General features: G+C 45.2%; 1 protein-coding gene across 4 annotated transcripts in view; it reads left to right on the top strand.

The window, feature by feature from the left end:
- PRKCQ (protein kinase C theta) overlaps window positions 1-25,425 on the top strand; it is an 85,883-nt gene that overhangs the window by 19,113 nt on the left and 41,345 nt on the right. For 2 of the 4 annotated variants that reach the window (XM_007656961.4, XM_007656960.3), the window contains exon 2: window positions 20,731-20,856. In XM_007656961.4, the coding sequence (XP_007655151.1) occupies window positions 20,739-20,856 (118 nt within the window). In that variant the 5' untranslated portion in view covers window positions 20,731-20,738. Of the gene's footprint in view, window positions 1-13,328; window positions 13,678-20,730; window positions 20,857-25,425 lie in introns of those variants that run through there. The other 2 variants (XM_001509786.4, XM_029077945.1) reach the window with 2 other exon arrangements.

Raw genomic sequence — 25,425 nt, forward strand, 5'->3', positions numbered from 1 at the left:
GAGACAGAGAGGGAGAGAAAGAGATTGATTCCTTCCTCATTCAACCCGAATATTCAATCCATCACTAAATCCTGTCAGTTCTACCTTCACAACATTGCTAAAATCCACCTTTTCCTTTTCCTCTCCATCCAAACTGCTACCATGTTAATCCAAGCACCTATCCTATCTCACCTTGATTACTTTATCAGCCTCCTTACTGACCACTCTGTTTCCTGTATCTCCCCCTGCCTCCAATCCATATGTCATTCTGCTGCCCAGAACATTCCTCTACAAAAACGTTCAGGCCATGTTTCCCCACTCCTCAAGAACCTCCAGTTGTTGTCCATCCACTTCCACATAATAATAATGTTGGTATTTGTTGGTATTTCTTAAGCGCTTACTATGTGCATAGCACTGTTCTAAGCACTGGGGTAGATACAGGGTGATCAGGTTGTCCCACGTGGCACGTGGGGCTCACAGTTTTATTCCCCACTTTACAGATGAGGTAACTGAGGCACAGAGAAGTTAAGTGACTTGCCCACAGTCACAAAGCTGACAAACAGAAACTCCTTCCCATTGGATTTAAAGCACTCAATCACCTTGCCCCCTCTTGTCTCACCTCGCCAGTCTCCTACTATAACCCAGATCGCACACTTCACTCCTCTAATGCTATCCTTCTCACTGTATCTCTATCTTGTCTACCTCGCCACCGACCTCTTGCCCTCGCCCTGCCTCTGGTCTGGAACATTCTCCCTCTTCATATCCAACAGACAATTACTCTCCACCCCTTCAAAGTATTATTGAAGCCACACATCTCCTCCATGAGGCATTCCCTGACTAAGGCTGCCTTTCTTCTTCTACTACTTCCCTTCTGTGTCTCCCTGACTTATCCCTTTATTCATCCCACCTCCCAGTCCCAAAGCACTTATGTACATATATGTAATTTTATTTACATTAATGTCTGTCTCCCCCTCTAAACTGTAAGCTCGTTGAGGGCAGGGAATGTGTCCATTATACTATTATATTGTACTCTTCCAAGCGCTTATACAGTGCTCTGCACACAGAAAGCACTCCATGAAAATGACTGAGAGAGAGGAGAGGTGTGTGCCTGTATGTGTTTGGATGTGTCTGTGTGTGTTCTGGCTATTCCAAAATCCAGTTAATAGCAGAACTGAAGAGGAAATGGAAGTAATAATAAGCCGATGCCATTCATCTCAAGTCTTCAATAAGGAATGTAAGAGTGATGGAACATCTCCCCAAAAACCTGAGAGAAAATCAAACTTTAAAGTGCCCAGTGTTTTTGCAGCTTACATTTTAAATCTACCATATTCTTTTGAGGTCCTTATGAAAGGAAAAAGTAAAAGAAAATCAAAATGGAAAGTGCAAACTTAAGAATCTTACCCTAAACTACAAACACAGCAATATCACAGTAATGGGGGGAGCTGGACCAAGGGGAGAGTATGGGAGTTGAGAATTGGAAGGTTAATTATCCCATTGGGAATGAGACATATTCTCTGTTACCTCTGTGAATGAGGTAAATGTCTTTTAGGGGTGGGTCGGGGATGACTGTCTGTTCTGGCCTGGTCAAGCGCTACTAGAGGAGCTTGACCTGGATGTAACTGGCTGTCAAGTTCCCTGTAACATTTTTATTATTATTATATTTGTTAACTGCTTACTATGTGTCAAGCTCTGTTCTAAGTGCTGTGGTAGATTCAAGTCAATCAGTTTGGACAAAGTCCCTAACCCACATTGGACTCACCATCTAATTATGAGGGGGAATAGAAATTAGATTCCCATTTTACAGTTGAGGAAACTAAGTCACAGAAAATGGAAGTGACTTGCCCACGGGCACCCAGGAAGCATTTTTGGTGCCTGAAAGGAAGGGTTTTGACTTTGTCCCAAGTCCCAGGCTGGAGAGTGGTATATCTGGGGACTCCCCCCATTTTAGTTATTGTACTCTATTTGATTGTCTCTCCCAATAGATTCTAAGCTCCTTAAGGACAGGGATCTTGCCCACTAACTCCATCGTGCTAAAGTCTACCTAACCTACAAAGTACCCACTTGAGGTGATGATGTTTGCTTATCAGCCCATCTGCCAAGAAGAGTGTTTATCCCCAAGGATGGCCCTGTGCCAGTCAAGAGTGAAAACATCAACTGAGTCTTGGAAGAAAGGAATTTCAGAGCTTTATGGAACCATTGCTGTGGCTACTTTGCCTCTGAAGGCTTTCTGATTCCTCCTGTAAAGAACATTTTCCCGATGACTAATCTTCAACCGGCCTTGCAGAGAAGAACAAAAAATATGTACCAGGTTTCTGACTCCATTTTCCAGCCCACTTTCCTCCCAGGAGATGCCCCTCAGTGAAAGCAGAATTATGCCAGTGATAAGCGATCACCTGCTCCGGGTAGCTATAGCCGTAATTGCCGTGAGCTTTACCGAGCTGTCGTTTGGCAGCAGATGCCTCAGATAGTTCTGTGTTTAAAGCAGAAGCTTAAGCCATTGGCTCTTCTGCTCATTCCACACAGTAGCCTCTACACCACCACCAGAAGAAATGCCTATGCCCCCTGACAGGGAAAATTTGGGTTTATTCTGAGAGTCTTTAGTGAGCTGGGCACATCCTACTGTCAAATTCACTTTTTTTTTAAGCAGTTACTATGTGCCAGGCACTGGAGTTGATACAAGCTAATCAGGTTAGACACAGCCCCTGTCCCACGTGGGGCTCACAGTTTTAATCCCCATTTTCCACATGAGGAAACTGCGGTACAGATAAGTAAAGTGCCTTGCTCAAGGTCACCCAGCAGACAAATGGCAGAGCTGGGATTAGGACCCAGGTCCTTCTGAATCCCAGACCATGCTATATCCAATAGAACACGCTGTTTCTCCAATGGTAGTCATGTTGGGAAACTGTTCTCACGTTTCTCTTGTTAGCCCCCATTTTCCAATTCCAGAGCAAAGGCTCCAATGGGGTGACTGCTCCAGGTGTATGTAGGGGTGGATTACACCACACAGATCCTGTGCTCACTGTGGCTTAAAATGGAATCCATTGTCAGTGAGTGCTCACGGAGAAGGTGGCTTATTTGATCACTAGTGGCAACATTTTGACATTACATTGAGGTGTTGGTTTTCTCTTACATAACCACAAACAGTGGTTCTTACTGACCTACTAGAAACCTAAGAGCCAAATTGCCTTGCTTCCCAGTAGGGGAGGAGGCGGGGAGAGAACTCTCTGAGGAACAAAAAAAGACAAGATGTTCAAGGCAAATATTTTTCCCTCTCACTTTTTTTCCCTTTTTTCATTTTTTTTGTCTTCATCTTTGAGTGAGAGATTGAAACCAGACAAGTCTTGTGCAGGAAGCAACGGGAAGCACAAGCCATGCTGACGCAGTGTTAGGTATTTTCAGAAGCCAAGACTCCACCTGTTTTGATTTTTTTTTTTCTCCCTTTTTTAAAAGTAAACACAGCAGGAAGTGTGCTAACCAATTACTGACTGAACCGAAATACAGGAACCGCTGGGCTAACGAACACGCGACTTCAAAGGGGAGCACAGATGAGCTGCACACCTCACTGTCAGAAAGTTTAGGGGGCTCCTTTTTGTTTCTTTTTTTTGGTACACCGAGGAACCCCACAGCTGAGAAGAGTCCCCACTGCTTATTGTCTGTGTGACCTTACAGCAGTGAATTTTCTCTGGGTAGTGCTGATTTAGGTGCTAGTTTCGAAATGAGTTAAAGGTCAGTAAATTGAGAAGATGATTTTCCTATGACTGATGCCTTCTGAACTGCAGAGGAGTTAAAAGCCAAATGGATGCATTAATCGTTTTTGTTGGGTTTTTTTTTTCCAAAACAACATAATTCATTCATTCATTCAATAGTATTTATTGAGCGCTTACTATGTGCAGAGCACTGTACTAAGCGCTTGGGATGAACAAGTCGGCAACAGATAGAGACAGTCCCTGCCGTTTGACGGGCTTACAGTCTAATCGGGGGAGACGGACAGACAAGAACAATGGCACTAAACAGCGTCAAGGGGAAGAACATCTCGTAAAAACAATGGCAAATAAATAGAATCAAGGCGATGTACAATTCATTAACAAAATAAATAGGGTAACGAAAATATATACAGTTGAGCAGACGAGTACAGTGCTGTGGGGATGGGAAGGGAGAGGTGGAGGAGCAGAGGGAAAAGGGGAAAATGAGGCTTTAGCTGCGGAGAGGTAAAGGGGGGATGGCAGAGGGAGTAGAGGGGGAAGAGGAGCTCAGTCTGGGAACGCCTCTAGGAGGAGGTGATTTTTAAGTAAGATTTTGAAGAGGGAAAGAGAATCAGTTTGGCGGAGGTGAGGAGGGAGGGCGTTCCAGGACCGCGGGAGGACGTGACCCAGGGGTCGACGGCGGGATAGGCGAGACCGAGGGACGGCGAGGAGGTGGGCGGCAGAGGAGCGGAGCGTGCGGGGTGGGCGGTAGAAAGAGAGAAGGGAGGAGAGGTAGGAAGGGGCAAGGTGATGGAGAGCCTTGAAGCCTAGAGTGAGGAGTTTTTGTTTGGAGCGGAAGTCGATAGGCAACCACTGGAGTTGTTTAAGAAGGGGAGTGACATGCCCAGATCGTTTCTGCAGGAAGATGAGCCGGGCAGCGGAGTGAAGAATAGACCGGAGCGGGGCGAGAGAGGAGGAAGGGAGGTCAGAGAGAAGGCTGACACAGTAGTCTAGCCGGGATATAACGAGAGCCCGTAATAGTAAGGTAGCCGTTTGGGTGGAGAGGAAAGGGCGGATCTTGGCGATATTGTAGAGGTGAAACATAATGATAATTAGACCTTGAATTTACATACTGACTTTCCCCCAAAGCTTTACATTTTTTTAAATCAATCTAATTCATCCTTACAAGACCATTCTAAAGTTGGCTGGAGCAAGTATTTGTGCCTTGGTTTTTGGATGGGGAAACCAAGGCACAGCGATTCTAAGTGATCTGTATTACCTTGAATTCGGAGGGCATTTTGATTTTTCTAAAGCACTTTCACCATGGTCATCTCATTTTATCCTCTTAACAGCCCTGCCAGCCAGAGAAAGGCAGATAGTAGTATTTCCCACTTTCAAAGGGGGGAGACGGTGGCCCTGAGAGGTTAAGTGACTTGCCCGAGGTTACGGAGCAAGCCGATGACAGAAAGGGGACCAGAAGCTAAGTCACCTGACCGTCACAACTGAGCTCCTTCCTCTAGTCCATGCTGTCTCCATACCATTTCAGGCGTCACAGCCAGATCGTGGGCAGAAGTGGGTTCCTGACTCCCTCTCTAGTGGGCAAGTAACAAGCTAGCTTCCTCCCTCACACTGACTCTCCGTGAGAAGCAAGATGCAGTGTGTTAGTTTCATTATCATCAGTGGTATTTATTGAGCACCATCTAAGGATAAAGTGCTCTGCTGAGTGCTTGGGAGAACGCAGTGGGAGCAATATACAATAACGGCCTGGTAGAAGCTCAGCAGTAATGGTATTTCTTAAGTGTTTACTGTGTGCAGAGCACTGTACTAAGTACTGGGAAAGAATACACAGGTAGGAATCAGACAAGGGGGACAACCAAAAGGGTGGGCGGATGGATGGAGAAAAAATTATTTACAAAGAGTGAATGCAGGGGGAATAACAAGGATTGAACAGGAATTGGTACAGATATATCAGTTTCTATTCTGAATTAGTGCCCATCCCAAAAGACTTTCTTGCTATATCAGACCCTAAATATGAATCTAGTGCTGCTCTCCTATTTTAAAAAGGATCTGACAGTTAACTCAAAAGTACTCTGGTACTAACCTGTATATTGCTTCTGGCCTTTGGATCTTTCCTTTAGTGCCTTCTGGGCCCTCTCCTCTTAGTATCTTCTGACATGCAAGAATTCGAAACAATTCTTTCCATTGTTTACACTTTTGCCATACTCGGGCCCATATTAAAATCACGTGTTCAAGTCTGGGACTCCACATTTTAGAAGGAATGTGGAGAAACTGGAGATGACCCAGGGAAGAGCCTCCAAAATGCTTGAAAGGGATTTAAAAAAATGAGACAAGGAGAGGTGGTTAAAGGACTTATAAAAAAGGAGGAAGGGAGGGAGAACAGGTGTTCACCCTTACAACTTTGTGACCAGAACTCACAGCCTCACTCTCTGCAGGTCTCCATCATGACCTGAGTGCTTCAGAGTGGGCCTGAATAATAATGATGATATTTGTTAAGCGCTTACTATGTGCCAAGCACTGTTCTAAGCACTTGGGGTAGATACAAGGTAATCAGGTTGCCCCACGGGAGGCTCAAAGTCTTAATCCCTACTTTACAGATGAGGTAACTGAGGCACAGAGAAGTTCAGTGGCTTGCCCATGGTCACACAGCTGACAAGTGGCGGAGCTCGGATTAGAACCCACGTCCTCTGACTCCCAAGCCTGGGCTCTTTCCACTAAGCCACGTTGCTTCTCATGGGCTTCTGAACCTAGTCTTACTGAGCCACTGGTCTTCAGAGCTTGGTTGGCTGCTGCTCCCAAGCCCCATAATAACTGTGGTACTTGTTAAGTGCTTACTATATGCCAAGCACTTAGTTCAGTCTCACAGTCCCTGTCTCACATGGGGCTTAGTAGCTATATAGGAGGGAGAACAAGTATTTAGTCCCCATTTTACAGATGAGGGAAGTAATGTATAGAGACGTCAAGTGACTTCTCCATGTGCAAACAACAGGCTAGTGGCAGAGCTGCAGTTAGAGCCCAGGTTCTCAGACTCCTCGGCCTGTGTCCTTTGCACTAGCCCAAATACTTCTTCATTTCTCCTGCTCCACCTGAAGTGCCCTATTTTTTCATCCCTGAATTCAAAATGAGAATTGGCAACCAACATCATCAGTGTTGATTGAGAAGGCTACTACTACCAAGTACCAGGCACCTGGGGAGGGTACACTAAAAGAAGACAAGCAAGTGGCAAAGGAGATTCAAGTATTTAGGGAGATGCTGACCAACTTCTATGTTTTCTACTTCAATTGAGGACAGAGACAAGTGGGGTAATTGGGCTGAAATTTCAGGAGAAGAAATGTTGTGCATTTACAATGAAGAATTTCATGATGGCCAAGGTTATTAGGCACTGAAATAAATCTATGGTGGGTGGAAGGCTGTGGTGAAATATCCTCTCCTGGATTTAGTTAAGACTCACATGGACACTTTTCTTTATCATCATCAGCAGCAACAGCAGCAATGAAACACTTGTTCCCAATCTGGGATGGTTCAGAAGACTTGGGGTCCAGACTGATTACATGACTTCTTGGGGTTCTGTTAAAAACCTAAGAAAACCAGTGTCTGCCCAAACCTGGGGTGTGCTCCATTTCCAATCAATCAATAGTGTTTATTGAGAGCTTACTATATGCAGAGCATTGTACTAAGCACTTGGGAAAGTACAATATATGAGTTGGTAGTCATGATCCCTGCCCACAAGGATCTTACAGTTTACAGGGGAGAGACAGATGTTAAAATAAATTACATATAAGGAAAATGATAAAGTATAAGTGGAGTATAAGTGCTGTGGGGTTAGGGTGAGTATCCAAGTTCTTAAGGGGGACACATTCTAATGCATAGTCAACGGTAAGGGGAGGGTGGATAGGAGAAATTAGGGCTTAATCAGAGAAGGCCTCTTGGAGGAGATGTGATTTTAGGAGGATTTTGAAGGTGGGTAGAGTGGAAATGAGCTGCAAGGCACCCCCACAGTAAGAGGTTTTCCTCTCCTGACAAATGAATAGAGAAAATTTAGCAGTTCTTGACATGGATGTCAGCTCTGGAGGCAAAAGGAATGGAGAGGGGAAGTTAGTTCGAATTTGGGACCCAGCTTGGAGCCAATTCAAGCCATCAGGAGCGTTGGAGTCCAGATTTGGGCCTCGTGCATCCACAGAAGCAGCTTAAGTATTTTAGTTCTTGTGCAAGCTGGGACTCGCATTACTGCATGTCTTAGCCCTGATGTCGATCCAGTGGGAACAGCACTGCTCTGGAAACAGGAGACCTGGCTTCTAATTCCAGTTCTGCCTTTAGCTGCCTCACATACAGTTTTGCAATGTGCTATGCCCCTGCCTGCCTCCTTGCTTGGTGGTCTTGGGGACCACAGCAGGGATGAGAGGATGCCAGTGTCCTTGTGCACACCACTAAGCCCCACAATCCTCTAGGTGAATTTTCAGGCCTGAATTCCCAGACCCATCCATCGTTGCTGATGGGAGACTCCATCATCACCCTGCATTCCTTCATCCATTAATCAGTCATACTTAGAGCATTTACTATGTGCAGAGCGCTGTACTAAGTGCTTGGGAAAGAACATTATAACGGATTTGGTGGACACTTTCCTTGCTCACAATGAGCTTATTCCATCAAGAATTGACTGATTTCTCTTGTTTCCTGGAGATCTTTCTCTTTGTTATGTAGGATTCTTTTCCTTCCTCCCACCTGTAACTTATCTTAGTGTCTGTTTCCCCAACTAGACTATAAGCCCCTCGAGGACAGGTATTATGTCGGCCAACTCTATTGTTATATCCCAAGTGTTTAACTCAAAGCTCCTCACACAGTATCATTCATTGTTTGATCTCTTCCCTAGCCACATCTGTTCTTTAGATATAGATGGTGTTTCCAAATGCTCAGCTACCCAGGGAACAACAACAATAATAATAATAGTTAATTGTGTACTATGTGCCAGGCACTAGACTAAGTGCTGAAGTAGAAACAAGTTAATCAAGTCAGACCAATTCCCATGCTCGTTTGAACCACCCAGGGCAGTCTCTAAATCCTGCCCCATCCGAGGGAAAGTTTCAAATCTGAATTGTACAGGCCTGGGAAGTGGAAACCTGGAAGGGCTGGTGAAAAGGAATGGAAGGTGGAAAGGTCAGCATTTTCACAGCACCCCAGACCTAGTGTTTGGAAAAGTTAAAAGAGCTGGGTGACTTCTGAATTGGGAGCAGCTGAGGTGAAAGCCCCACAGGAGAGCTTCTTGAGCTCAAGCTCTGATGAATAAAACCTTTTAATCATCTCCTCCCCCGAAAACGATGAGCAACAGAGAGCTCAGCTGGGGCCATGAGGCAGCAGCTGGCTAGACAGTGCACCTCTGCCTGATTAAATAGAACAAACAGTAATTATTTAAGGTAGAGCAGATCTCTCCAAAGAGACTTCAGTTCTGTCCAGATGTTCTGTGATCCTCCCCAAATACCGGAGGATGGTAAGAAGTGGATGGTGATCACTTTACGGATTGTAAACCCTTTGAAGGCAGGGATCGCTTTTCGCACCTTGGTACATTCTTCAAGTGCCCAGTACACAAGTCAATCAGCCAGGAGTACTTGTTGAGTGCAGCTATATATAGGGCATTGTAGTAAGCGCTTGGGAGAATGCAATGTGATTCCCAGATGCCCAATAAATACATTAATTGACCTACAGAGGGGAACCCAGTGAGGTTAAGGTCACCTAGACCCATAGTGGCAGAGCCAGGAAAAGGATTCAAATTTCCTGACTCCCTGACCAGGTCTGTCTACTACTAGACAATTGGGCCTCCCTCTCCCAGGATTCCCAGGGTTCCTAAGACTGCAGGGCAGCATTTTGGTCAAGACAAGGAGGCTCTTAACCCAGTGGCCACTTAAAGGGAAAGCGCTCACCACACACTTCCTTCTTTCCTGCCACTTAAATAGAAATTGGTCTCCTTACCCAAGAAAGTCCAATATTTGAATTTCAAATTGTGAAATGGCAGAAAGTCACTAACACTCGGAGACTAGAGGCACCTGAGAAAGATCTCAGATGCCCTCAGGGAAAACTGGAAAAGAATGCTTAGCTCCTCTCATTTTTGTGGAGTTCCAGAGAGGAATTGTGGGAATCTAGAGAGCCACAATCAGAAGCTGGTTGATTCTGCACCATGCTTAACAATATTCTCTCTCTCTCTCTCTCTCATACACACACACACACACACATACACACATAATAATGGCATTATTATTATTTGGGGGAAAAAGCCTGTAATATGTTATGATGAGGGACCAAGAAGGAAACAAACATGCCTTGTGTTCTCATTTATCCTGCTGTGTCACTTTTCACATCATCTAGAGTTTCCATGCTTTTTACATAAGCACCTCTTTTTTCCATGCTTTCTGTTTAAGAACAATCTAGGAATCAAATCCAGAAAGTCTGGATCCATTTGGGTAAGTGTAATTGTCCTGGAGAAGTCTGAAATGCAGGATTCTCTGAAATTCAAAGCAAGGGTACCAGAGTTTTTACAGTATACTTGGCTCTGTTTTAGCATGGGTTTTCCCTACACATTCTAGCTAGAATGATGATACGGAATGAAGGAATATCCTTCCGACCACACGAGCCTGTTTGGGTTGGATGTGTCATAGTATCATAGCAAACTGCTCCCACACATGCGTGTATGTGTGCAGTGTCCAAATGGGTGAGTACTACAGTACCAGTTTTTCTTAAGCAAGGTTTTGCAACAATACCACCCTCATGTTACAGGAGAATTAAGTGTATTATATTAGGGTATGTTTTGCAGGTTAATATATATTTTAATATATATTTGTGTGTGTGTGTGTGTGTGTGTATTATATATATATACATTTGGGGAGAAATGTTTAACTGGTTAAAGTTTGGCTGTGATTTCAAAACACTTTAGCATTTATTTTCATGATTCATTTAACAACATCTGCATGGCAAATGGTTCTTTGGAAATACTACTTTCTGGCATTTGCAAATACACAAATGACTAAATAATTGGAGCCAAAAGAATGTTGACACTCACAGAACAGGAAGGGAATAGCACTTGAGGGCCCACTGGCTGCAAAGCTGTATGTGGTCCTTGGGAAAGTACAACAGAAGCCTGAGGTATGTTTCATGCCCACAAGGAGCTTACAGTCTAATGGAAGAGCTGAGCAAAAACTAACAGTGGGTGCAGATCTCTATAGAATGGAGGGAAGGGAAAACCCCAGAAATATACAAGAATTTATGGTGCATTTTTTAAAAGTCAAACCTTCTAGCTATCACATCCCAAATAAATGCCAAGTCTATTGACCACAGTGGAAATATTCACAATTCAACTAACCAATACCCTAATGGTAATAGAAGTCATGGAATTTACTGAGCACCTACTGATTATAATGCTCTTAACTAAAGCACTGGGAAGACCCAAAAGAAGCATCAAATACATCCCCTGCCTACAAGGAGATTGTGCTCTAATGGACGATTCAGTTACAGAAATATTGACTTTACATATATAGTATACACAAATGCTGAGGCTAAGCATAAATGAACACTTAATTGCAAGAGGTAGCTGAAAAGTTAATAACACAACTTTAACTAAATTTAACACAGCTAAGATGACTTCTAAATCCACATAGGTTCCTTTGGGCAGTTACAGTTTTAAGAAAGGCCTAGTGACTTTTTAATGAAAATTTTTCAAGTTTTAACCATCACTTAAAGAAAACTGTTCAGGTTTGGGGGTAAAAAATGGATTTAAGTGGCTAAAGTGATTAGCAATTTGTTTGATAACTAAGAGTTTAGATGTAGAGCAAGGTTTAATATTCATTCGTTTGTATTTATTGAGAACTTACTGTGTGCGGAGCACTGTACTAAGTGCTTGGAATGTACAATTCAGCAACAGATAGAGACAATCCCTGCCCAACAACGGGCTCACAGTCTAAAAATATTGGGATTAGTACTTAAGAGTTCATTTGAATATTCTATTGAGTCCTATAAAACACATATTTTTATTTCCCCAGTGCTTTTAATTGCTTGTTTGCATCCTATGTTTTGGAGAGAATGCTACTGGAGAATTTCTTTCAACAGTGTGCGTCTATCTGGATAGAACACCATACGGAGTTGGAAGTAATGGTTGTGTATGAGCATGCCGTGCATGTGTGTGTATATCTCTGACTAGATTTTCTTTAACATAAGGTTCTCCAAGAATGAAACCCCCCAGAGGAAGCAGTGTGACCTAGTAGAAAGAGCACGGGCCTGGGAGTCAGCGGACCTGGGTACTAATTCCAGCTTCACCACTTGCCCGTTCGGTGACTTTAGACAAGTCACTCAAATGTTCAGGGCCTCAGTTTTCTCATTTGTAAAATGGGGATTCAATACCTCCTCTCCCTCCTACTTAGATTATGATATCCATGTGGGACAGTGACATGGCTGACCTGATTTCTTCATATCTATCTCAGCGCTTAGTACTGTCTGTGGCATAAAGTAAGCCCTTTACAAATACCACAGTTATTATTAATATTGTTAGAGGAGACTCGACTGTACAGTATAATTACACTGCAACCTCACCCAGTCTCACAGAATCTGGTTTGGTTGTTGATTTATCTTTTGCAGTAAAATATATTGGGCCATTGCAAAATTTTATCCTGTCTTAATCCTGAGTCTGGTTAATTTTGTTGAACTTCATTTGAAATATTTAGTCATGTGGCCCCGTGAATCAGACCTTACTTTCCGAAAGCCATTTCCTGTGAGCTGTTTCTTTATTCACACTGATCATTGGGTCATTTCGCAGCATGGACAGGATTTGAGGATACTTCAGTGATTTTTTTCCTTTGATGCCTTCAGGGGTAGGAAAGACGCAATAATTTTTTTGAGCACCGGCTTTGGGTTAAAGAATAAAAGAGCTTGTCAGAGGGTCAGTAAGTATCTTGCATAACTCAAGTGATATGAGGTCATCGCTGAGAATGGTCTAGAAGGAGCCATTTTGTCCTCGCTAGATTTCAGGTTTGTTCCTTTGTATGAGCCTGGCTAACAAAACTCAGGATTTTATAATGGAAGGGAGCAACTTCCAGCCCCTTTCCCCTGCATGCTGGAGGTGGGTGATTTTCTCAGAGTCCCCTTCTTTCATAGCTCCCAATCAAAGGCTCTCTGAGCTCTTGGGGGAGAAAGTTCCCTAATTCCCTGAGGGCGCCCTTACCACAGCCTGTAATGAAAGCACACTGTGGCATAACTGAGTGTAAATTACTGTATTTTTATGATGAAAATTCTGATTGAAGAAAACTGAACTCTTCAGAATTTTAATACCTTAGGGAGCTTGGCAGATTTTTCAGATTGGGATGGTGTTTTTAATTCATTATTCTCTTGCCTCTGTGACGTTTGCCCCAAATTCCAAAGGTCCATCACCGAATCGACAGAAAGGAACTTGGGAATTTCCTGTTGAATCATCTCCTCGGTCGGTCTGTGAGAGGGAAGTGCTCTGGAAGAGCTGTGTTGGCTTCAATTGGATGGATGTCTGGAAGGGAAAGATTTGATGTGTCCCAGCTGTTGAGAGAATCTGTGGCAATACTGGCCACGCCTTTAGCCTGTCCATTTCCTAAAGGACTCCAGACTCTTTATAGCTATTCTTTGCTGTTTGCCCAGGACATCTCTAGGAAAGAAATCAGAGACGGTGTGGCCATGTGAACGGCAATTTCAACCTTCTTCAGAAACCGGGACTTCCATGATCTCGTTTCACCTCAGGAACCTCCCCGCATCCCCACCCCTCCATGTTTCCTCTATTTTAAACCATTCAGGGCTTCCCTCATGTCCACCATCCCTCACACACATTTTCACCCAGATACACATGCACTTACTCATCCTCCCACAGGCCTTCAAACCCACACACAAATGCTCACTAAGCCTTCAGTCTGACAGACCCAAGGGCAGAAGCAGCATCCACAGGAGGAATTGAAAAAAAACCAACGTGCTACTGCAGTACTTCAGTACCTGATACCAGGTACTGGTCCTGACAAGACATCCTTTTCTCACTTGCTTCTGTCCCATCTTCAGCTCCTTGCTTGGTTCTCCAGAATTCCAATAATATGCCTGCATTGCCTATGCCCTCCCAGGTTCCTTCTCCCTTCCCCCTTCCACTGAAAACTTCTGGGCTGGGATAAATCACTGGATTGGAGATCAGAATCCAAGGTCGAGATCTGTGATTGACTCACTGGGATGGGGCATCCCGGTGGCTAAAATAATCTTTACTTTGGAGGGACCCTATGGAAAAAATGAGATCACCTAGCTCTTAAAAACAAATTAAAACTGGCATATAAATGCAAGTCAGTGGTGTTGCCTCAGTACACAGAAGGAGCACCGCAAACCTGACCCAGGTGGATTCACTTGCCCAGGCTCATACTGGTGAGTCAGGGGCTGAGATGTGACTAGACCTTGCAGGAAGAAAACATGACCGAGAACATTCACCGCTAAAGACTATCGTCATACACACAAACCAGGTCAGAGGCTCTCAGTGGCATAGGCCCCACACATGAGAGAAAAAAAAGATGATGCTGGTTCAATGGCAGATTTCCAGGAAAGGCGGTGACAGAATTCTGTCTTATCTTCTCCTCGATTTACTGTAAATGTGATCAGGTGTGGTGAGTTGCTCTTTTAGCCATTCTGCAGGACATTGACCTGAGTTCCAAGATGTTCTTTTGGCTACTAGTAATGTCTTTAAAAGGTCACTTCTTCCCTTTTAAGGTGCGCTGCCCTCAGTGGGATTACTCATTTTTCTCATGCTTTTGTCGAATGGAGTCGACTCAGCTTTCCATTCACAGTAGTAATAGTGACGGTTGTAATAATGGCACTTTTCAAGGGCTCGCTGAATGCAATGTACTTTACTAGCATTTGGGCAAGAACACCAGAAAGACGAGACAAGTTTCCTGCCCACGCGGAGTTGACACTCCAACTCCAAGGTAAAATGATTTAAGAGTCTTGAGAATTAAATAATTGAAAGAACAATGAATAATAATAATTGTGATATTTGCTAAGCGCTTACTATGTGCCAGGCACTGTAGTAAGCGCTGATGTGTATACAAGCAAATCGGGTCGGATGGAGTCCCCGTCCCACACGGGGCTCACAGTCTCAATCCCCATTTTAAAGATGAGAGAACTGAGGCACCGAGAAGTCAAGTGACTCACTCAAGGCCACAAAGCAGATTATACACAGGTATATAGGTGCTCAGGATGGGATTCAAGTACTACAGGTAGAAGTTGTAGATACAACGTGGCTCAGTGGAAAGAGCATGAGCTTTGGAGTCAGAGGTCATGAGTTCGAATCCTGGCTCTGCCACTTGTCAGCTGTGTGACTGTGGGCAAATCACTTAACTTCTCTGGGCCTCAGTTACCTCATCTGTAAAATGGGGATGAAGACTGTGAGCCCCATGTGGGACAACCTGATTCCCCTTTGTCTACCCCAGCGCTTAGAACAGTGCTCTGCACATAGTAAGCGCTTAACAAATACCAACATTATTATTATTATTAAGTTGGTGGATATGGCTTGGGGTGTTGGGAGTTAATTGGGGAAGGCTTGTTGGAACAGGATTTTTAGGAGGGCTTTGAACATGTTCTGCACAACTGTTGCCCTGAATGCAGGCAAAGTAATGGAGGCAACAGGGGATTGTGGGATGAGAAATGGTTGAGGAGTCAGGAGGCCTGAATAACTCCTTGTAACTCTGACTTACTGTGTGACTAAATGCCTCCAAATTCCATAACCTGGAGCTCCCAATACCTTCATCAGAGCGATTCTATGATGGATGAGGATGTTAACCATTGAACTATAATCACACTGCAAGGGAAAAAAGATCATATCTAAAAAAAAAAAAACATCTTAAGAGTCTGGGGGAAGAAAAATGAGGACCAGCCCTGCCTTGTCCTTGCACTTTCAAGTTCTTGTACTTTAGGACCATTTGTGGAGATTGTGTCTCCTTGAAATGTGGTCCCTGCCCACAGGGGCACCTGATATATATAGAGAGAGGTTGGTAAACAAGCAGCCAGTAAAGCCCAAAGAGCTACCCACTTGGGCTGGCACAGGGGGAGGCAACAATCTTCCATTCAATTTTACACAGAAAATTCTGAGATATACCAGGAAGCAGAGGGCCTAGACCTCCCTCTAGCAGATCAATGTTAATTTGAAGGTGGTAATCGTAATACTTATTGAGCTCCTATTGTGTGCAGAATAAGTACTAGCAGTAGTATTAACACTATTTAAGTTCCAGCTGTGTGTAGAGAACTGTATTAAGCCCACTTGGGAGAATGCAATACAGTTAAATACAGGAGTTTTTTGTCTAGGGACATAACGACCTGTGAAATACAAATGACAAAAAGGAGTGTATTAGAGGATATATAATGAGACAAGTAACAGAAACACCGACTCAGACACACTTCTAAAAGCCTTAAACAGACACCCAGACAAAGGTACGCATATAAAGAAAACACATACGGGAAACAATCGCTTTAGATTCCATATGAGCACAGGCTCAAGATAATTTTGTGTGGTGGAGAGTGAGGGCTGAGCTGTGCCAACTGGGAAAGGTTGGGAGGAATTCTCTTTTGCTCGCATCCCCAGAGGTAGATCAGCCTCCCTGAATGAGGAGGTGGGATTTCACAAGATCCACTACTCAGAAACCCTCTGTAACCGGAGATGTTCCCTTCTATTCTAAGGCCAGGATTTCCAAATACCCATAATGAGCTGAGCTTTTTTCCCCGAGCCAGGCAGAGCTGCTAAAGGTCAACCTATCTTGAGTTCCTGCGATTAAATGGTCACTCTAGTGCTGGACTTCATTTCGAGGTTGTATTGATTCTTTCAGGAGTTCCTCACAGGGGGAACTCTTACATTTTCCTCACAAAACTTTTCTTAATGGCAAGCCCCACCATATAAGAGCATGTGGGAGTCAGAAGACATAGGGCCTAATCCTGGCTCTGCCCAGGCCTGTTCTGTGACCTTGGGCAAGTCATTTAACCCCTCTAGGCCTTGGTTTCTCATCTATGAAATGAGATAATACCTGACCCTCTTTACCTCACAGGTATGGTGTCAGAATAAAATAATTGATGTGAAAGCGCTTTGGGAAAATAAGAGCTATACCAAAATCAAAATATTGTTATTGCCTGTAATGTGTACTGCTGATCTGCCTTCAGGCTTTTGGGGGTCGATGCTGTTTCCTGTGGGGAGCTGGCTAGGACTCTTGGGTTCCTGACCAGTCCATGATGTGGTTATCCTGTCATCTCTTTTTCCACTTTCCTGCAGAGATGTGAAGGGAGAAATCCTGCCTGAGTTTATCACTTTTTAGTCCCTTGAGAAAAATGACCAGGTATCTCAATTTCAGTGGGACAGTCCCAGATTTTGGTGTGGCAGGCCTCTTCCACTTCCCAATTTTAGTTCTTTGGGATTGGTTTGTGCCCTGAAAAAACCTAAAGAAGCAGTAGAAATAGTATTTATTGAGTGCCCATTGGGTGCGAGGGAAGTAATAATAATGATAATAATGATTGTATTTGTTAAGCGCTTACTATGTACCAAGCACTGTTCTAAGCACTGGGGTACATACAGGGTAATCAGGTTGTCCCACATGGGGCTCAGGGTCTTAATTCCCATTTTACAGATAAGGTAACTGAGGCACACAACTTTAAGTGACTTGCCCATAATCACGCAGCTGACAAGTGGCAGAGCCGGGATTAGAACCCACAACCTTTGACTCCCAAACCCGTGCTCTTTCCACTAAGCTACACTGCTACAAAACAGAAGTGATGCATTCCCTGCCCTCAAGGAGCTTACACTCTACTGTAATAATATCTCAAAGTACCCAAATGCTAAGGAAACAGGAGCTACATAAAATAGGATAGAACAGATTTCCATCATAAAAGCAGAGCTTATTGCCCACAAATCAATTATTAACTGTAGTATTTATTATAGGCTTCCTAGATGCCAACCTCTATGCTAAGCCCTTGGGTAGATACAAGACCATAATAATGTTGGTATTTGTTAAGCGCTTACTATGTGCAGAGCACTGTTCTAAGCGCTGGGGTAGATACAGGGTAATCAGGTTGTCCCACGTGGGGCTCACAGTTAATCCCCATTTTACAGATGAGGTAACTGAGGCCCAGAGAAGTGAAGTGACTTGCCCACAGTCACACAGCTGACAAGTGGCAGAGCCGGGAGTCGAACTCATGACCTCTGACTCCGAAGCCCAGGCTCTTTTCTACTGAGCCACGCTGCTTCCCATCAGGTTGGACAGATGGATGTGCATCTCGGCCAATGAGAGGGCCACTGGGGGAGGGAGGTGAGAATCCACAAATCTCCCTCCCTGCACAGGGGGATGCTGAGTGGAGAAGGGGAAAGAGACTGGAGGGAGGCCGCAGCTGCCTGAGCCTAGGACCTTACCGGGCCAACTCTTGGGGCAGCCGTGGCTTCCCAAGCCCAGAATCGTGGGTTCAAGCTGGGTTTGGGCCAGGAATTCTCTCAGGATACCAGGAGTCTATTTGGCAGTTCCCCCGATTAATAATAATAATAATAATAATGATGGTATTTGTTAAGCGCTTACTATGTGCAGAGCATTCATTCATTCAATAGTATTTATTGAGCGCTTACTATGTGCAGAGCACTGTACTAAGCGCTTGGGATGAACAAGTCGGCAACAGATAGAGACAGTCCCTGCCGTTTGACGGGCTTACAGTCTAATCGGGGGAGACGGACAGACAAGCACTGTTCTAAGCGCTGGGGTAGACACAGGGGAATCAGGTTGTCCCACGTGGGGCTCACAGACTTCATCCCCATTTTACAGATGAGGTAACTGAGTCACAGAGAAGTGAAGCGACTTGCCCACAGTCACACAGCTGGCAAGTGGCAGAGCTGGGATTTGAACTCATGACCTCTGACTCCAAAGCCCGGGCTCTTTCCACTGAGCCACGCTGCTTCTCTAGACTGTAAGCCCGTCAAAGGGCAGGGACTATCTCTATCTGTTGCCGACTTGTACATTCCAAGCTCTTAGTACAGTGCTCTGCACATAGTAAGCGCTCAATAAATACTATTGAATGAATGAATGAATGAATGAATAAATTGTCCTCAGGCGGCTAGAATGGAAGCAACTTGAAACCAAACAACCTCTGGAGCAGGGCAACTACTGCTGCCCCCTCCTGCCTTCTGCCCCACACTGCCTGCCCTGTGAGCTCCGTGCCAGGAATTCTGGTTAGCCAGCAGCAAGGCGACCAGGGCAGCTGCACCCATCTGACTGGGCTGGCTATCTTCACTTTCCCTTGCCCCTGCTGCCGCTCGACTCGGCAGCAGTGATGTCTGGTAGTAAACTATGCCACCTCTGGCAGTATGTTGGGGGCGGGGGTGGATTTTGGGTGGATAGGTCTCTGGGTGGCTGTTGGGGCTCCCTGTTTGCTGGGATGGGAGAGATGGGAAAGGGATTAGCCCACTCTGTCCCTGTGGGAGTCAGGGCAGTCGTGGTCATTTGTCAGCCGGGGAGAGAACTTAGTGTTCAGACTCAGAGGAACTGGGTTCTAATCCCAGCTCTGCCTTTGCCAGCTGTGTGACTTTAGGCAGGTCATCTAACTTCTTGGTGCCTCAGTTTCCTCAACTGTAAAGGGGAATTCAGTAGTAGTTCTCCCTCCTACTTAGACTATGAGCCCCATGTGTGACACAGGCTGTGTCTGACCTGAGTATCTTGCATCTACTCCCGTGCTTAGTATAGTATTTGTTATGCATTCACTGTATTATAATAATAATAATAATAATAGTGGTATTCGTCAAGCACTTACTATTATTACTAATAGTAACCTGAGGCCCAGCATAGGCATGCCATTTCTGCATGCCCAGACCCCTTTTAACAAGTTACTGAAATAATCTCTGAGCCAGTCAACCCCCCTTGCACAGGAAATCAGATGACAACACTCCCATTTTTAATAATATTTACACTATTCATTAAGTGCTTACCATGTAGAGAAACAAGAGGAGATCAGACATGGTACCTGTCCACAGGGGCAGAAAATATATTACCCTATCTCACCCATGAGGAAACTGAGACCCACAGAGGTTACATGACGTGCCCAAGATCAGACACAGGCCAGCGGTTTAGAACCCACTTTTTGCGACTCCCATGCTCCTTCCACTAGGCCATGCAGTTGCATTTCAAATGTATAAATATGTATTAGCCCTTGAATGCCTAGAGACAGGTTTATTTAGAATATAAATAGGAGGGGCAGAACTGACTTGTCATGCTTAACTCACAGGTTTAAAGTTACATGAGGGTCACGTTCTTGTCAACTTGTTTTCTGTGCTCACGAAAACTCACCAATGCCGCATTGCGTTCTATCTGGACAGACTCACTCTGTTGGAAGAACATTCCTCAATTCCCCAACAGTGTTCTGTCAAAAACTAGACTGTAAGCTTATTGTGGGCAGAGATCAAGTCTATCAACTCTGTTATACTGTACTCTCCCAAGTGTTTAGTACAGTGCTCTGCACACAGTAAGCACTCAATATATACAATTGACTGAAAAAACTGGGTAGCCGCAATGTGCATTATGGCTGAGATATCTGGATGCTTCCTAAACTTATGTGCTTATTAGTGAATGTCGCTAAAGGTCCCATAATGCAAACATGAACCCCAATCTCTCCTTACTGTAGGTGTCTTGCTTCTCTTGTACTCCCCCAAAACATTTAGTTCAGTACCCGGAACTCGGTAGGTACTACGCAAATACCTCTGAATTCTATATTTCAAGTTCCACGAAAGGGCAAGTGCCACTCATTCTGAGCAGGGCTGGAAGCACTTCCAAAGAACTCTTGGTGGCTCGTTACCCTGGGCAAGTCCGTGAGACGATAGCCCCTTGCCCGTGTAGGGTGCTGTCAAACCATACTGGCGGAAAGGGAAGCGGAAGCTTCTCTGCCCTGCTGGATAGCTAGTGCTGTCTGACCCCTGGCTGTCAGTGATAAGGCACCAGAGAAAGGGGGAGGAGGAGGAGAAAAATTATTTTTCAAGATATGAAATAGCATTTGTCTTTTGCCTCTTTTCAAGGAGCTGCCATGTCGCCTTTCCTCCGGATCGGTCTGTCCAACTTTGACAGCGGCCCCTTTCAGCCGTGCCAGGGGGAGGTGGTTAACCCGTACTGTGCCGTGCTGGTCAAAGAATCCATCGAGTCAGGTAAGCCAGAGAGCAGGGGGCGTGGGAGCTTGCCAGTTGCAGGCTGCGGGGCCGGCTGCCCTGTGAGCGGACTGAGCCAAGGGGCTCACCTTGCCTAGGTCTGCCCCGGCAATTATCTGGATGATTCAGGGCAGTAGAAAACCTGCTGCTGACAGAAAAGAAAGGGCAGTGGATGGTCCTGAGGATGCTTCTGGTAGACCCTTTTCTAGCAGAGCCTTTTCCTTTCCTGCTGCTTTTACAGGATAAGTGATTTCGGGAGGAGAGGTGCGGCTGGCTACTTTCTCTTTTTTTTTTAATGGTGACATAGTACCAAGCTCTGGGGTAGATACATGCTAATCAGGTTGGACACAGTCCACTTCCCACATGGGGCTCACAGTCTCTATCCCCATTTTACAGATGAGGTAACTGAGGCGCAGAGAAGTTAAGTGACTTGTCCAAGGTCATGCGGCAGACAAGTGGCAGAGCTGGAATTAGAACCCAGGTCTTCTGACTCCCGGATCCATGCTCTCTCCACTTTCTGCAAACAGCTTTCTTCCCCTTTCATCCCACCTACCTTCTCTCTGCCTGCTGACAAACTTCCTGCCTTTAAGACCTTAGGCTGCCTGGACAGTTCCCACCGTCTCCCTCCTTGGCTTTCTCACTGAAGCAGACATGACTTTATGTGTGTCTCGGCAGAGATCGGCCAGTATCGGGCAGTGGACTGTCAAACACTTTACTGTAAAGGCCCTGGGAAGTTGTATCTGATAATTTTTGCTCAGAATGAAGTGTCTCTTTAATAATAATAATAATAATGGTATTTGTTCAGCGCTTAGTATATGCCAAGCACTGTTCTAAGCACTGGGGTAGATACAAGGTAATGAGATTGTCCCAAGTGGGGCTCACTGTCTTAATCCCCATTGTACAGATGAGGTAACTGAGGCAAAGAGAAGTTAAGTGACTTACCCAAAGTCACACAACTGATAAGTGGCGGAGCCGGGATTAGAACCCATGACCTCTGACTCCCAAGCCCATGCTCTTTTCACTAAGCCACATTACTACTCTTTATCCTCTAGACTGTAAACTCGTGGTGGGTAGGGAATATGTCTACCAACTCTGTTATACTGTACTGACCCAGGTGCTTAGTACAGTGCTCTGCACACACTAAGTGCTCAATAAATATGATTGACTGTATCCTAGGTGTCCAGGACCACTGGGAAGTAAAATCCCTGTCTGCTGGTTGGGTTTGGCATTCCCATTCCCATAGCAGTTTGCTTGTCCAGATATCCACCCTTCCCCTAGGCTAATGTCCCTGCAGCCAAGCACAGGGCAGCTAGAAATGGGGTCCCTGCTTGACATCCCTTTAAGCCCTCTGAGCCACCCCCCCGGCCCCCATACCACATACACACACATCTCCCTGGCTCTGGTTAGAAGAGAGAAGGCCCGGGGCTCCCAAACCAAAGTCTTTCAAGTGTCACAGAAATCTTTGAAGTGTAAAACACCTGCCTTTTCAAAGCTGCTTCTGAGTTAACCGCCCTCAGGAATCCAGTTCCCCGGTCAGACACTGGTCTTGCTGGCATTTGCCTCCTGAGGGTTGTGTGGCTGGCGTGTTTGAACTTGGTCTAGGCAGCCGTGGGGATCAGTAGACCGGTCAGATAAAGAGAAGACTTTGGATTTCTGAAAGGTTGGCTGGTGGGGTAGCGGCTCGGTCCGCTAGCTGGACGGAGTGCAGGAGGGTGCTGAGCATTAGTAGGGGGCCCCCAGATCTGCCAGAACACAGGGAGGGGGACTTAACTCTTTACATGTTGTGACCGGAACATCGTTAGAGAATTGGGGAGAATTTATCGGACAACAAGAGCCCCATTGGGCACAAGGCACTGTGGTGTGGGAAGAAACAGCTTGTGCAGGTGAAGTTGGAATGGGCGAGCTCTACAGAGTGATATTTTCTTATCTCGTGTGTTCTCGTGAGAACAGAACCCCTGCATTTTAGGAGAACTTGGGGTATGTACGGTATCAAGAAACACTGCCCTCAACATGTTAGTCACACGTAAGACTTAGTCTGAGATCATTTTGGTATGTGGACATTCTGGAAAAATGCAGTAAAAGTCACTACCCCACCCTTCCTGATGCTCTCTTGATAGCATTGATAAAGCCACATCAACAATATCAACGGTATCTACTTTGTGCAGAGCTCTGCTTCCTCATTCAGAAGCTCACTCACCTGCGCCTGCACTGGGATGCTCAAAGATTGGAAGCAAAGACAAACAAGGACGAGAGTGTGCATAGGAGCCTGCTATGTGACCTTGGGCAAGTTGCTTCACTTCTCTGGGCCTCAGTTTCCTCCCCTGAAAAATCGGGATTCAATACCTGTTCTCCTTCCAACTTAGACTGTGCGCCCAATCAGGAGCAGGGACTATGTCCATCCTGATTATCTTATCTCTACCCCAGTGCTTAGTGAAGTGCTTGGCACATAGCAAGTGCCTAACAATTGGAGAAGCAGCATGGCTCAGTGGAAAGAGCCCGGGCTTGGGAGTCAGAGGTTGTGGGTTCTAATCCCGGCTCTGCCACTTGTCAGCTGTGTGACTGTGGGCAAGTCACTTAACTTCTCTGTGCCTCAGTTACCTCATCTGTAAAATGGGCATTAAGACTGTGAGCCCCACGTGGGACAACCTGATTCCCCTGTGTCTACCCCAGCGCTTAGAACAGTGCTCTGCACATAGTAAGCGCTTAACAAATACCAACATTAAATACCAACATTAAATATTATCATTACTAGCTGTATTATTACTCTCAGCAGCAGCAGCTGGAATAAGAGAAAGGGAGGTGTCAGAAAGACAGTGACGGACTCATCTCAGGGCCATTTTAATTAGAGAAGCAGCATAGCCTACTGGCAAGAGCACAGGCTTGGGAGTCAGAGGTTGTGCGTTCTAATCCTGGCTCCGCCACTTTGCTCTGTGACCTTGGGCAAGCTATTTAACTTCTCTGTGCCTCAGTTATCTCATCTGTAAAAATGAAATTAAGACTGTGAACCCCACATGGGACAACCTGATTATCTTGAATCTACCCCAGCACTTAGTATAGTGCTTGACACATAGTAAATGCTTAACAAATACCATAATTATTATTATTATTACCATTGCTGTTCCTACTCCCTCTCCAGCTGGGTTCTCTCCTCCACGGGTTGGAACTGCCAGTCTTCTCTCCCTCTACAATCCTGATGACTCTTGCCTCCCTCCTCCTTTCTCAGTCAACCAAATAGTAATATTTATTGAGCATCTACTGTGTGCAGAGCGAGGACAACAGAGATAAAAGACATGATCCCGGTCTCCCTGCTGCTTATCCTCCTTCTTTCCCCATTTCCTCACCCCTGGACTTGCTCCAGCTCCTAGAAGTCATCTCCAAGCCAGTCACAGGGTTTGGAGGCCAGTGGTCCAAGCAATAGCAACACTGATTTTATAACCAAGTCAGGAAAGCCAAATAGTGTCAAGTGAAGAAAAATAATTGTGACATTTGTTCATCACTTACTATGTGCCTGGCACTTACTAAGTTCTGAAGTGATTCAAGCAAATTGAGTTGGACGCAGTTCCTGTCCCACATGGGGCTCACAGTCTGAATCCCTATTTTATAGATGAGGGATTTTATAGATGAGGTAACTGAAGCACAGAGAAGTTAAGAGACTTACCTAAATTCACACAGCAGGCAAGTGGTGGAGCCGGGATTAGAATACTTCTGTTTCTCATGCTCAGTGCCAAACTCAAGCTGCAGCTGGTAATTAATACTACTAATAATTATGGTGCCTGTTAAACACCTACTCTTGCCAAGCACTCTAGAAAGCATTAGGGTAGATTCAAGATAATTAGATTGGGCATAGTCCCTGACCCATGGGGACTCACTAACTAGGAGTGAGAACAAGATTGAATCCCCATTTTACAGATGGGAAAACTTGGGCCCGGAGAAGGCAAGCAACTTGCCCCAAGTCATACAGCAGGCAAGGGACAGAGCCAGGAATTGAACCCAGGCCCTCTGTCTCCCAGGCCCAGGTTCTTTCCACTAGGCCACGCTCTCCTCTGAAGCCGAGATTTGGCATATGCTTCTGACAAATCTGAATCCATTAGTATGGTCATACCAGAACTGAGAGGGGAAGGCTAGAATTTGTGCATTAACGGGGCAGTAACCTGCAGAGGGCCACCCGCTATCCAGGAGCGGATTAATCTGGAAACTGCATGTTTCTACCACTTGGATTTTGCTTGTTAGGGAGGGACTTGGTCATGAACCCTTAGAGTTGTTATTATTAGCAGTATTATTATTCTATTTGATAATTGCTTCCTCTGGGTCAAGTACTGTTCTAAGCACTGAGGTAGATTAATTAATCAGGTTGGACACAGTCCCTGTCCCACATGGAGCTCACACTCTAAAATTGCATGGTTTATCATATCAAGGAATGTGGCTTATAATTTCCAAAGCACTCAGGTCTTGCTGCTAGCAAGAAGAGAATTAAGAGAGTGCAGGATATGCTCGCTGGAAGCCTGAAACTCAAAAAGACTAAGGCCAGAGGGCACCTGGTATGCCAGGATTCTGTTCCCTTTTGCTGAG

The sequence above is a fragment of the Ornithorhynchus anatinus genome, chromosome 13, assembly GCF_004115215.2.
Source record: "Ornithorhynchus anatinus isolate Pmale09 chromosome 13, mOrnAna1.pri.v4, whole genome shotgun sequence".
Taxonomy (NCBI): domain Eukaryota; kingdom Metazoa; phylum Chordata; class Mammalia; order Monotremata; family Ornithorhynchidae; genus Ornithorhynchus; species Ornithorhynchus anatinus.